The 14,916-nt window shown below is 35.1% G+C and overlaps 1 protein-coding gene across 2 annotated transcripts in view; it reads right to left on the bottom strand.

Annotated features, from left to right (window-relative positions):
• LOC143235991 (IQ motif and SEC7 domain-containing protein 1-like) overlaps positions 1 to 14,916 on the bottom strand; it is a 189,335-nt gene that overhangs the window by 106,972 nt on the left and 67,447 nt on the right. Inside the window, exon 1 of one of the 2 annotated variants that reach the window (XM_076474143.1) lies at positions 5,496 to 6,182. The exons of the other annotated variant lie outside the window; for it this stretch is intronic. Coding sequence (XP_076330258.1) covers positions 5,496 to 5,716 — 221 coding nt within the window. The 5' untranslated portion in view covers positions 5,717 to 6,182. Of the gene's footprint in view, positions 1 to 5,495; positions 6,183 to 14,916 lie in introns of those variants that run through there. 2 annotated transcript variants of the gene reach the window in all.

Here is a 14,916-nt window from a genome sequence, read left to right on the forward strand (position 1 = left end):
TTTTCTGTTATTAATATGCTGTTTTTTTGTTCTGCAAACACAATGTTTGAAGAACGAGACACGAGCAGATTTGAATCCACCAATTATCACTTTTCATTTTCTTTGATAAGTGGCATCTTTGTTTCTTTACCTCCAGAAAAGGAAAAGATTAAGCCAACCCAGCTACGAAGCGTCACGACGTCTAAATTATTCTATAAATTATCAACAGAGAGCAGGAAGTATTTTCATATATTGCAACCCCAATGGAAAACTATTTTTACACACTAGGTCATACACCTGAAATCTAACACGACGGAACCATTGCTTGACTGGTTAGCTATTAAATGATGAAGTGCAATTGGAATCACCCAATATTACAAATCGTTACGAGAGGCAATGGATCTTCAAAGGTTCAAGAGGGTGGGCGTAGGTGTTTATAGGGACGAGCTCCACCTAATAACAATTAAAGATTGACCATTAAGGTGAATAACTAGAAAAACGTGATGAAGATAGAAGTATCGGTCCCAGTCTATACAGATACATCCATGTGCCAGTTAATTTAGACAACATAAACAGCCAAATATATTTCCGTTTACGCCACTGGGTTTTCTGAAATTATACCTGCCTGATTAAAAATCATTATACGTCACAAAATAGAAGTTCATTCTTAAAATAGAAATAAGATTTGATTATGTTAACACATCATGAGACCTGAGTCTATTCTTTGAACGGAAGTAAGGCTTCATAACCGTAATATATCATAAGGTTAGAGTTCATTCCTAGGACAGAGAAGAGAACGATAAGAAATGATGACCTAGACATACTGTAACATTGGAGTGTCTTATTTGGGGCAGAGGTAACTGTTGACCTCGATATGTCACGATAAGTGTCATACTTACAACAGAGGAAGAGCTTGAGATAAGTTGTGACAGTGAAAATATGACTAAGAAAATATAATACAACAGCACTTCAAAACTGACCTTGAATCACTAAGTTAGGGTTAGAAATATTATAATTCAAAAACTGTACGATTTTTCTATCTTGTGTTTTCTTCTGAAATGCTAAGCATTTTTAGTTCAAGAAAGTTAATGTCTGTTACAAATTCCCTGTTTCTTTTCCGCGTTTAATACGCTTGAAATGAATAATTAAAATACAACATTCTAATACACTTGTATGACGTACGAAACAATTTTATTAGTCGTTATGAATATGGACATTGTTCGTTAGGGATCACTTGTAAAATATATGGTGAAACCTGAGTCGTCTGGTCTTTGTCTAAGCCTAACGTATTTGCTTCACACGCATTCCTTTTACAATATATATTCAATACTTTTAACCTTAATTAAACATCTGCTTATCTGATCCACCAATAAGCAATGTTGAAAATAAATTTCTTTCATTCATCGTATGGTTTTTGTTGCGTTTTTTTCAGTTTCCCCACCCACCTGAAAGTTGTACGTTCCTGAGTGTTTATAACTACACATAACTTAACAACCTCTCACGATATTCCACGTAAAGTCACTTTAAACAGCATAAAATAAATGGATTTATTTGACTGTAGGAGACATAGATCCCTATTAAAAAGAAATAATGCGTTAGGACTCTACGTCATATATCCCCTTTTCAATTTCAGCTCTGGTGCTCCCCCATGGCACAGCGGACTTACAACGCAGGAATCCGGGTTTCGATACCCGTGGTGGAAAGAGCACAGTGTAATTTTTTTTTTTGCTTAAGTACAAACAAACCTCTGATGGAAAAATGGAAATAAATGTTTAAGGTATGTGTATAATAAAGGTACTTAACAGAATTTTCACACTGTTTAATAAACAAGAATACACCCGACATGGGTAGGTGGATTAACGAGTTCGACTCGTAATCTGAAGGTCGTGGGTTCAAATCTCCGTCACACCAAACATGCTCGCCTTTTCAGCCGTGGGGGCGTTATAATGTGACAATCAATCCCACTATTCGTTCGTAAAAGAGTAGCCCAAGAGTTGGTATGGGTAGTAATGACTAGATGCCTTCCCTCTAGTCTTACACTGCTAAATTAGGGATTGATAGCGCAGATAGACCTTGTGTAGCTTTGCGTGTAATTCAAAAACAAACAAACAACCTAAACAAGAACTGTTGGGCAATTCCACACAACAATGCTGTCGTACGTAAATCACGTTGCATAATGATAACAAAATAACGTGACAGAATATGTGAATTATGTTACAATGTACCTCATTCTTCGATAAAGTAAGACTGTACCGATTATCAATGTTAGAAGTTTGAGTCAAGTTAAACTCTATTGGGTGTTTGTTTGAGTCACCTACACTTCACAAACACTGTAAGTGTTACTGAATGGTATTATGAAGTACAGCCCAACACGACAGGGCTGAAGGAAGATCCACCCATGGTCGGAGGTATTCACCTACACCGAAGTAACCAGAAGAAGATGAAAAAACCACACCTACCTTCAGTACATTTTTATATAACTTCTTAAAGTACATAAAATAATATCTAATACGTAAATTTTATGAATTGCTATAATAAAACAGAGGAATTAATAAAACGTAAATACGTTATTCTATATACATTCACGTATATTAACATTTGTTTCGCACCACAAAACAACGTACACTTCGCAATGACAGCTATTAGCGACCTTTTTTCGACATTGGAATTTTGTCTTTAACCTGAATAGCACCTAAAGCGCACGTGGACTAAGCAATCAGATAAGAGACTTCTGATGCTCAGGAATAATCGATTTTAATTTTGAACTGCACAAGATGGAATATAGCCAGTAAGTAGCAACCCCACCATAATAGTTTCGTCCGGTTTCCTTAACAAAGAAATGAATAGCAACGTTCATTGTCACTTTTGTAACGCGCCCACAACTCGAACTTTCCGTTTCATAACCTAGTACTTTTCTATTCGGACAGAACCCGGCTTGGTGTAGTAGTTAGGACGCTCGACTCGCGGGTTCGAATCCCCGTTACACTACACATGTCATTTCAGCAGTAGGGGCTTAATAATGTCGGTCAATCCCACTACTCGTTAGTAAAAAAGTAACACAAGAATTGGTGGTGGGTGGTGATGACTAGCTGCGTTCCCTCTAGTCTTAGACTGCTAAATTAGGGATGACTAGCGCAGACAGCCCTAGTGTAGCTTTGGGCGAAATTCAAAACAAATTATTCAAACAGAACGTACAATTGTTACATCTAGATGTTCTGGAAACATCAAGTGCTTTGCTTTCTTTTCGGAAAGCAGTTTTATCAGAAATGGGAAAGAAGTTATCGGATAAAGCTTCGTTACTTTTATATCATGGTAAACAACAGTTATCGGGTAAAGCTTCGTTACTTTTATATCATGGTACACAACAGTTATCGGATAAAGTTTGGTTCCTTTTATATCATAAATCTACTTCCAGCTTGTACCGTTTGTTGCTATGGCGATGAAAACACACATGGTTACACGAGACGCACACCTGGTTACGGAAGATTACCGTGGTCATAGTAAAGTTGATAAACCTTATTCTGAAAACCCGGTATGTAAATAATTTAAATAAAACTTAATATAATTACAATTTACTTACTTAACTTATTTTATTGTCGTTGTTAAGTAAAACTAATGACATAAATAAGGATAACAAAACTCTGGTTTATTGTTCACACGTCAGCCAGCCGAATTAGTTTTAGTATAAGACGAAAGGCCGTATCGGTACTAGATATGGTAGATTATTGCGTGATTGACACACCGTGACGCATTTCTCGTCGTTTTCACTCATAATCTATTAGAATCAAATATAATTTGCACGCTACTGAAAATCGTACAAAACGACCCTTAACGAATGTCACCTGCTCCACCTAGTGGTCGCAATCACCATTACAAACGCACTCTTCTACAGATTACCATAACTAAGCTGTGATGACTGATATGAATTATCTATAAATGATAAAATTTAACATTGGATAAAAAAAAAAAAGGGACAGGGGAAGAGAGACGTGCACCCCACAGTAGCTCCATCCCCCACCCAGTCAGTGCTTATTCATAGAAGTAGACGTTAAGGTTAGGGGCCCATCAATTTCAACTGTTTGTTCAACTGTACAAGATAGGAAGAAAAGAACACTAAATAGAACCCGTTCACAGAGCGACTGACAAGATCAGCGGTAGAGGGCAGGCCCGTACAGAGACAGAGGGGCACAGATATTACCGACAGACAGACAAACTAACAAAAACAATTTATCATAGGGCAAAAAAACCAAAGTGCAGATCTTAACCAAATAATAAATGGCGAGTAGACACGTGAAATACAACGTATATATCTTCGATCGGGGTAGGTTGTTCACCACCAACAGAGATGCAGACTTAAGAGCTGCTACTGAGAGTATCTGTCGAAGGAAGTCGGGGATTTCACGTGTGACGGATGCCTACAACAACAGATAACACCTAGCGTGCCAACCTTGAAAGCAAAGGAAAGACCAACAGTATTACGTTCACGAGAACACGTGCATATTGTGAATGATTTGCATCGAAACAATAAAACAGAACAAAGCATTTTGTTCTTTGTTATTCCACGAGACAAATTCAGCCTATAATCTACATACATCTGAAACTTTAAACATTTTTAGTAAAAAAGAACACCGCGAAGCATTGTGGCTATAACACGGAGAGCAACTAATCAGTTGTTGTTTTCGAAGTACATACTTGTATCTCCTGAATCACTTTTTTCTTCTCACAACAATGACGAGCCATTTGACGAATGAAAATAAACTGCTTTACAAATCCCCCCCCCCAGAGGCTCGTTGCTACATAAGCGGGCCAGCAACACTAAAATGTAGGTTTAGATACTTGGTATGTGCTTTGTGCTTAATATTGAAACAAAGACTCCAGAGTTGATCTTTCTTTGAAAGGAATTGTTTAGATCACATTCAGTGGTCAACTCAGTTGATCCATTGTTGTCGGAGATAATTTCGGCTTATAGCAAATGTTTATCATGCTCCAACTTCAAGCTATAACAGGTTAGTGACACTAGTGTAGGGTTTTGAAAAATTATGGGCACACACAAAATAACTGGGAGTTAACCTCCTTAACCCTTTTGTGATGGAAGTAACCCCAACATATTTCTTACTAACACTGTTACATATCTCAAGCCTTTATGAACGGCCCCCCCGCTAGTACAGCGGTATGTCTCCGGATTTACAACGCTAAAATCAGGGGTTCGATTCCCCTCGGTGGGCTGAGCAGATAGCCCTATGTGGCTTTGCTATAAGAAAAAACACACACACACACACACTTTATGAACGCTCGGTTTCGACGCACACGTTTACAACCGATCTTACTAACTAAGGATATTCTAACCAGTGAAATGTTTGGGTTAAATGTCCTCAATTTATAAACATGTTGAAAGAGATTTAAAAATTATCTGTTATACGATCTTTGAAATAATCATGCTAACTATCGCTACAGCTGGCACGTGTATTTATATTTAAACTGAATGTTTATCACGCAACGTCTGTTTCTAGGCCTACCTCTTATGAAAACGTCCTTGTAGAGCTCTAACTCGCAGACAAAATCTTCCATATGGACTGAAAGGCTGGAGTAAGGCACGTGCATGCTGACCTTTCAAGTGACCTCTGTGGTGAGCGAGGGGTTCGGGAATCGACAAACTGTCCTCATCGAAACTGATGTCCTGAAACTTCACGAAGACTGCTTCTTGGTAGACGACAGATTCCTTAGCCAAACCGAACATCTTATCACAAATTTCAGAAGCAATCGTTAATCCAATTCTATCAATTTCCCATTCTTATACAGGTATAGTTACGGCTCAATTCAGGATTTTGGAGTTGTTGCTTTTTTAATTTGCAGCTATCCAAAGTGTAACCCAGAGACAAAAAGTAAATCATCCTTGGTCACTGAAAATTTTCAAGTAAAGTACAAACTACATTTCATCCGTGGTAATCGTAACTTAAGAGCAGTGATCACGGATGAACAAATGAACGCACAGTTGACAGCCAGCTGAAGTGACGCCGCCGACTTAAACACCGCGGCAACTTCTGTGCAGGCAAATCAGCAAGAAGTACAACCACTGACGTCTTAATTCTGTAATTCGAGAATGAAGTGTTGTTGGGCTTCCAAGGTTGGAAACTTTCTTCGAGCTCAAGGGCCGTTACACGCATTCACTCGCGCCTTTACACTAGAACAGCGCGAAGAATTGTGACGTGACGTTTGCGTTCCCACATGCTCAGTGGGACGCATACAACATACAACCGATCGCAGCGCCAGTATTTTTTTTTTTTTTTTGCCATGCACAAACACATGCGTTTATCCCAAAAGCAGCAGAAGAAAGAATCGGTGATCTTTTAAGTCTGTGTAGTAACAAAAACGAAAATCGACAATAGCCACAGGTTATGTGACTACAAATTATACGAAGCTCTCAGTGCGAGCAACGATAAACAGACTCAGTCTCAAACTCATGGAGGAAGATAAACAAAAGAAAAAGGTTAATTAAGCAATTTGATGATAACTTACGTGTAACACGTTCTTTGTAACAACATGAAACTCAGTGTAACATTAGAACTAATAAAACAAGAGGAACATTTATTGTGTCTTTAACGTTACACGTTTGTTTGCTTCTAATGTTGTACTTTGGATGACCGTCCAGTATTCCGAGAGGGCCGATAAACATATTTGTAGGTCCATAATCAGTGAATGCAATCTCAAATTAAGAGTTTAAAGGGCGCATCAACAGAAATATTTGAATCAAGTTTGTAGTGTACAGCGCATTGTATTGGTTCTGTGTCAAGATATAATTTTGTTCTCTGGAAGCTTTTAACATGTTTAACGAGTTGGGGATATAACATTCGTTGTTATAGCACTAGAGTAAAAACCTTGGATGTCCATTCTCTCAGAGAGCTGGATTATCAGACCAACTCCTGATGCACAAATATGCAAGCTCTGCAACAAACACTATACTAGTTACTACATCAGGGAAGTGATGATAAACATCCATTAATGAAAAAATGAAACCTTTCAGGCTATAACCTGTAGTGTTTTTATCATACAAGTTTATACATTTAACTAAATATAAACATAACAGTACAGTCTGTTATAAATCCATGTAACTACTTCTCAGGCTGTGGATGGGCCCAAAATTGGTACGGAAGTTCATTAATGTTCGTGTGGGGGTACACACAAATTTTCAGTTTTACATCTTACAAGTTTTATGGGCGTTTTTTTTAACATTACATTGCTCTCTATTCATGCATCTTCACCAAATTTTGAATAAAAATTTGTCGGGTCAAAACTTGTAGTTTTACAAGGGAAGCAATTTTTCATGTCCTAAGATAACTTTTCATGAATTTACATAACTTCCATCCAGCTAGTATTTTGAAATATAACACTTGAATTTAAAGGCAATAGTGATATCTCATTACAACATCACATGAGTATAAACAATATTAAATAAAGTAGCCAAACTAAAGAAAAAACACCCCTTTGTACAAATAATGTAGCATCCAGAATTTTAACGCAACAATACTATGAATATATATATTTTATTTTCAATTCAACTAAAGGTAAAATTGAAAGGTCAATCTATGACGAAATGGCCCAGTGTTTTCTTTGATTGAATTATGTTAGATTACGTGCCTACATCATTATTTCACGTTATTCATATATCTAAGTTATTTTAGGTTACTTTACTGGTGATTGAAAATAAGTTAAAAAAAACAACCATAAAACCATTAATTACGTGAACAGTTGAATATAAATAACATGAAATAAGAGGAGTTAAAGAAAATATGCTCCTTTGTAGAAGTAACGCAGTAACCTGATTTCAAAACGCAAGGTATCATATTCTGTAACGTGAAAGTGGTCACAATGTACAAAAGGTTCGGTATTTACTTTCTTTAGGCTTAGTGCTACTTGAATTAGGATAGAAGTCTTCTTAAATGACTTATTTTAACAAGATGTGACGGATTAGGAACAAAAGGACCAAAAAACAAAGCGAAAGAATAAAAAGACAATCTGACAAAAAATGACAAAGACTGGGAAGAAAGAACAAAGAGATAGGAAGTTTAAGCCAATTTCTGCTAGGAAGTTTTAAGCCAGTTTCCTGCTTGTTAATTGATATGTTAGTTATATGAGTGTCTCTGTGTTCTATAAATAAAGTATACTATACAGTTTATGTAGTTACTTTCATTGATAGTATTGGTTGGAATATTCAATATATCTAGTTTTTGTTTTACTTTTTACTTTATTATTATTATAATAAATTAATTATAAAAAATTCTTTTGCAGATTTAGCTTATTACATGTATTTAGAGCTAACATAAATATCCTACAGTGACAAAACCTCGTGAGCTATAATTGGGTTTATGGCCGATAATGTAGTTAACAGTAGAATTCTAATATTTATAAGTGAATGCGCAAGAAAAGTATATTTAATTTGTTTTAAATGCATAGCTTACTGTGATAGGAAGTTATTTCTATCTGCTTATCGCACTTCAGTTTTCAATACGGTGAAACCGATATTCCTGGTTTCAAAATGTTCGTAGCACTTAGTAGTACCATTACACTGAACTTCTCTTATTACTTTCTTCTGTCGTGAACACATAATATTTTATTTTATTACATTTTAAACCAGATAAATAACTACCCAGGGATCAGCAATAACTTTATAGTGTACAGAGCCCATAAAGTCCATTATGCATCTTTTTGTATTTTGAACATACTGAAAAGATAGACTTAATGTTTGCGTCAACACAATTTATACTAAACAGTTACGCGAGATGTATTGGCAAAACGTTTAACATATAATTAGAAACATATTCAACAAATATTTATACTGTAGAACAACACTATATTTTGCAACTAACTATGTGAAAATATTACAAACTAACAACATTATAAAACGATATAACCACGGTAGGTCAGTGATAAATTTACAGACTTGTAACGCTAAAATTCGAGGTTCCATTCCCTGCGTTGCACAGAGTGCTGATAGCCCATTGTGTAGCTTGGTAACAATAACATCAGTACAACAATATATTAACAACAATACATTACTATATAACAGTACATTAAGATCTATATAACAATATATTAACAACACTACATTAACATCTATATAATAGTACATTAAGATCTATATAACAATACATTAATAACAATTTATTAACATCTATATAAAATATCATAATATATTAATATATACATAACAATACATTAATAACAATACAACAATCTATCAACATCTATATAACAATACAAAAATATACTAACATCTACATAACATCACATTAATAACAACACAACAATATATTAACATCTACATAATACAACAATATATCCACATCTATATAACAATACATTGATAACAATACAACAATATATCAACATCTATATAACAATACATTAAAACAATGTAACAATATATTAATATCTATATAACAATAGAACAATATTTTAACATGTATATAACAATACATTAATAACAATACAACAATATATTTCATTAAGATTCTGGAAGTTAAGCTGAAGTTCTACTAAACACTCCATAAGTTATGGTAAGGCTTTACTAAACACTCCATAAGTTACTGTAAGACTATACTAAATACTCTATAAGTTATGGTAAGAATGTACTATATACTCCATAAGTTACTGTAGGGCTGTAGTAAACACCCAATAAGTTACTGTAAGGCTCTAGTAAACACTTAATAAGTTACTGCAAGGCTGTACTGCTAGGCTGTACTGAACACTCAGTAAGTTACTGTGAGGCTCTACTAAACACTCCAAAAGTTACTGTAGGGCTGTACCAAACACGCCATGAGTTATGGTAAGGCTCTACTAAACATTCCATCAGTTACTGTACGGCTGTACTAAACAGTTCATAAGTTACTGTAAGTTACTGTAAGGCTGTACTAAACACTCCATAAGTTATGATAAAGCTCTATTAAACACTTTTTAAGTTATTGTAAGGCTGTATCAAATAATTAACAAGTTGTGGTAAAGCTCTACTAAACACTCCCTAAGTTATGGTAAGGCTGTTCTAAACACTCCGTAAGTTAATATAAAGCTGTACTATACACTCCATAAGTTATGGTAAGGTTGTACTAAACACTGAAAGGTGACATAATGGTTCTACATATTACCGAGTATGTAACGTTATATTTTAGTTGTTGAAATAAAACATTTCGAAGAGAAAAACAAAACAAAGATAGTGATCACGAGCGCGTCCGCAAGGAAGGATTTCTTTGAAGCAAGTGAACCCTGACGGAAAGAAACCACAACTTTAATTACGATGAAGAATATATTTGCACATGAGTAATTACATAGTTATATCTGAGGAAGGTTCTGTGTAGCTACACGAAGTATGGATGCAATAATGAAACAACAAAATACAACTTATTCTCGCATAGTCGGCTCGAACATATTCTGTCCCAGAAAAACAATACGTGCACTTTTATTTTGTGTTGTTCAAATTATACGATACTCTATGTTGAAATTAATTGAACGTTTGATTTGAATTTCGCGCAAAACTACTCGAGGGCTATCTGCGCTAGCCGTCCCTCAATTTTCTATGCTACATATTTGTTTGACTTGTACCTTGTTTGCTTGTTTTTAATTTCGCGCTCGCCGTCTCTAATTTTGCTGTGTAAGACTAGAAGGAAGGCAGCTCACCACTCACCACCAACTCTTGGGCTACTCTTTTACTAACAAATAGTGGAATTAACCAAAACATTTAACACCTCCACGGTTAAGAGGGCAAGCATGTTCGGTGTAACAGGGATTCGAAACCACGACCCTCGGATTACGAGTCGAGTGCCTCAACCAACTGACCACGTAGGGCCTTGAATGTTTGGTTATTAAGGTGTTTTTGTACTTCACAGGTTTACATCTTCACAGCTGTTTACTTACACAATAAACTTTGATTTATGGGATATGCTATTTTTATATACAATTTAATATAATTTTGTAGGTTATTTTTATTTTATTTAGACATTTGTGTTTATTGTTGGCGAGGGAGAGTTTCTGTGAGTTTTCTTAAAAGCTTGGAAACTATTAGAACGACATGAAACGTTATTAAGCGAGGCAAGAAAAAGATAATACTGACTGATTACCAGGTTAGTGAATATGTTAGTTGTTTTGTCTGTTTTATTAATTGGGTGAATATTCGGTTTGTATTTCAAGAAGTACTGTAAATACAAGAAAATTATACCAAATGAATGTTTTGCGGTATTAGTTGTTACCTATTACGAGTTCAAGCAGCCGAAAATTTTAATTTTAATTTAGTATTAATTAAATATTAATATTTATTAAATTTATTATATCTGCCAACAAGATTGATACACACAATTTTCTTTCTTAACACAAACAACAATACAATTCATAATAACAATTATTACAAATAATTATTAAAAATATTTTTTTATATACAAGAGTTTTACAGACTCAAAAACAATACTGAGTCTAACATCTGGTCTAGAACTGAATATCTTATCGCCGGTTCAAGTCCACGACGAGCAAATTAATACTGAATTGATATTGCTAAGCCTCGCTTAAGCTAGCTATCTTGGTTGGCCTCGCTCCGCTTATAAACTAACTTTTTACCGATGAAGATATTTAATGTCCTCGTAGAAATACTAATGCCCGAAGTTACTTCACTAAAGTTGAAGGGTTTGTAATGTTCGAAATCTATAAACGTTCCTGGACAAATTCTGTAGTTTTCCGATTAATAAACGTTTATCACAATTACAGCTTCCGAGGCTTATAATATACTGACTGTAGCGACCAAAAAATATTTTCTTATTGTGTCAACAATAAACGTCACATGAATCAAACTGCAACAAGTGCAGATATTAAAATAAATGTGTAACAGTAAATCCGTTACATAGAGAAGTTAGGCCTATTGTCAGTTTGAGAAGTCACACTTTTTTGTAAAATTTATGATGAAAGAAAAAACGGCTTTCATTGTGATTAAGTTTTGTATTTTAATATGTCGAATAGTACGAATAATCCAAATTAGCCTGCTAAGTAATATATTAAAAACTAAAAGTGCTAAATTTACAGCCTTACATTGCAACCACTAGAACACACATGGCTCAGCATGTCCGAAACAAACACAACAGTCATGTTCATATGAAATTAGCACAATGTTAACTCAGATAAGCATTTAAAGAAAAGGGGAAATCTAGGAATGAAAATATGTGGATCGAACAAAATCATACAATAACTTCCCAGCACTCTTTTATTATCGTGAGATTTCTAATGTTTTCTGAAGCACTTGCTTCCTTGGGTGCTAAGATTTTACACAGTTCAAGTTCTAATCTTGCATCATTTACGCATCAGTTGGAAATGAAAGTCGACAGCTATCTTATTTGACCCAGTTTTCGACACCGTCAAGTAAAACTATGTGTTTGTTGACTGGGTCAACGTGCTTAATATTTGTTTCATGAAAGTCACTAAACTAGAGAAACTGACATATATGTAATGTGCATTTACGTGCAAATCTATACGTGCATATATATATGTTTACATTAACATAAAATATAAGTGTTGAATTTGAACACGTTTTTTATTGTTTAGTAAACTAGTCAGTTAAATGGGGAACAGTGAGGAATTAGTTTGAACGTAGCAAATTAGTCGCTGTCTATTAGTTTTCAGTCTTTCAGTCTGAGGGTTCACGCTCATAACACGCGCCGTCCAGCTACAAATTCCGGATTCTTCCTATCGCGAGCCCAGAGGACGATATTTTAGTAGTAATGGTGTGTTGCAGACGTGTGTCAGTTACTCCCGAAATAAACAAATCCTAGCGGAACGACAGTTAAGAAAGGAAATACGACAAACCCCTGAAAAACAGAAATTTGTATCCTTATAACACATATAAGATAGCTCGAACATAAAATATTCCCGAAACTTTCAAGCTCTACAACTGTATTTTGTGACGTCCAGTCTCTTTACAAAGACAAAGAACCAAACAAAGTAATTAAACAAAAAGTTAAACTGCACGTTCTATTTTAAGCCTGATGATGTAGTGAATTTATAATTTTTACGCGAGCAGTACAGAATAACGTGATTTTCTTTCAAACTCGAACCAAGGGTCGGCAATGATGTTTTATTGGAAGCCACTGTTTGGTTGTTTTGAATTTCCGCGCAAAGCTACAGGAGGGCTATCTGCGTTAGCTGTCCTAGTTTAGCAGTGTAAGACTAGGATACTTGGGCTACTCTTTTACCAATGAATATTGGGATTGACAGTCACTTTATAACACTCCTACGGCTGAAAGGACGAGAATGTTTGGTGTAATGGGGATTCGAGCCCGTGACCCTCAGATTATGAATCGAGCACCCTAACCACCTGGACGTGCACAGGCGTGGATGTTACATATCAATATTCAGAATGTAAGACACACTGCACGTGCCACCACCATCTTTTTTTCTTCTTCTAAACTCAGGCTACAACATTATAATTGTTTGATATGTGTTGTATGATTATCTGGTAATTTATTATATTACATAAATAAGGTTTTTAACATCGTAATAAAATAATAGTAATGAATTAAGAATTTTTACTTTTTTTATAGAAAATATATGTATTTGTTTATTTCTCCATTGGCGTTCATACGAAATACTTTCGAGTGACACAAGATGACACGCGTACCTCAGGTTGCCGACCCCTGTCCAGGTATATCCAACCCACAAGACACCACAGGAACATATAAATACGCCTGGCATGACCAGGTGGTTGGGGCGCTTGACTCGTAATCTGAAGGTCACGTGTTCGAATCCCGTAACATCAAACATGCTCGCCCTTTAAACCGTGAGGGCTTTATGATGCGACGGTCAATCCCATTATTTTTTTATTAAAAGAGTAGCGCAAGAGTTGGTGATGGGTGGCGATGACTAGCTGCTTTCCCTCTAGTCTTAAACCCCTAAATTAAGGAAATTTAGCGCAGATAGCTCTCGTGTACTTTTGCGGATCTCCAAAAACAAGGAAACACACACAATAAATAGTTTGACTGAATAATATTTTTCGACATCAGTTTCGTGAGAGATGTTCGTATGTCCTATCTGTGGATAAATGTAGTTTTGGTTTGGTTGTTGTTTAAGCGCAAGAATACCAGAGCTCTGCACACTATAAATATCAAAACTAAATGTTTATAGTAACAAACCTGTAGGCTCATCACTGAACCCGTGAACTTTAAAAGAATAAGATAAAAATTAGTAAGTTATTATTGTACACTTTTAATAATATAAAGATAATATCAATATTAATTAGATATGGTAGGAAACGTTTTGATTCTTTTTCAAACTTTTTGCTGACAAGTAACTGGTTTTAAAAAGGTGAAACGACGTCTTACACAAACATAGTTTTAGGATTCTTATATAAACTAAATTTTACAACTGTTTAGTAATTATTAAACTTTTAGTAAACGATTACTGATTTACATTTACAGCCAAATTAAAATATATATAATGTCGAAATCAGTTTAAAAGTTTGTTTTAAATTCAGTGTGCAAGCTTAAAGTTTGTGTCGAAATCAGTTTGAAAGTTTACAGTTTATGTAAAAATCAGTTTGAAATATCACACTTTTGTAAAAGTCAGTTAAAAGTTTATATAAAACACAGTTTGAAAGGTTACTATTTGTGTACATCTCAGTTTGAAAGGTTATAGTTTGTGTAAAAAAAACGTTTAGAAGGTTACGCATTTCATCCTTCGATATAAAAACAGAGATGTAAAGAAGTGATAGGAGAGCACAGAACACGATATTATGTTACTCATATTGTAAAGGAAAGTCTCCGCCACTTTGTAGATTCACTGTGAATCACGAAGATTGGTAATGTAGTGGTATTAAACAAAGAAAGGTTTAATTCATATTAGTAGGCGAGTTCATTCAGCGGTGAAAACACAAAGATTTGACTGGGTTCATTGTTGCCAACTGTTGTGGGAAGG

Source organism: Tachypleus tridentatus, chromosome 13, assembly GCF_004210375.1.
Source record: "Tachypleus tridentatus isolate NWPU-2018 chromosome 13, ASM421037v1, whole genome shotgun sequence".
In the NCBI taxonomy this organism is placed as follows: domain Eukaryota; kingdom Metazoa; phylum Arthropoda; class Merostomata; order Xiphosura; family Limulidae; genus Tachypleus; species Tachypleus tridentatus.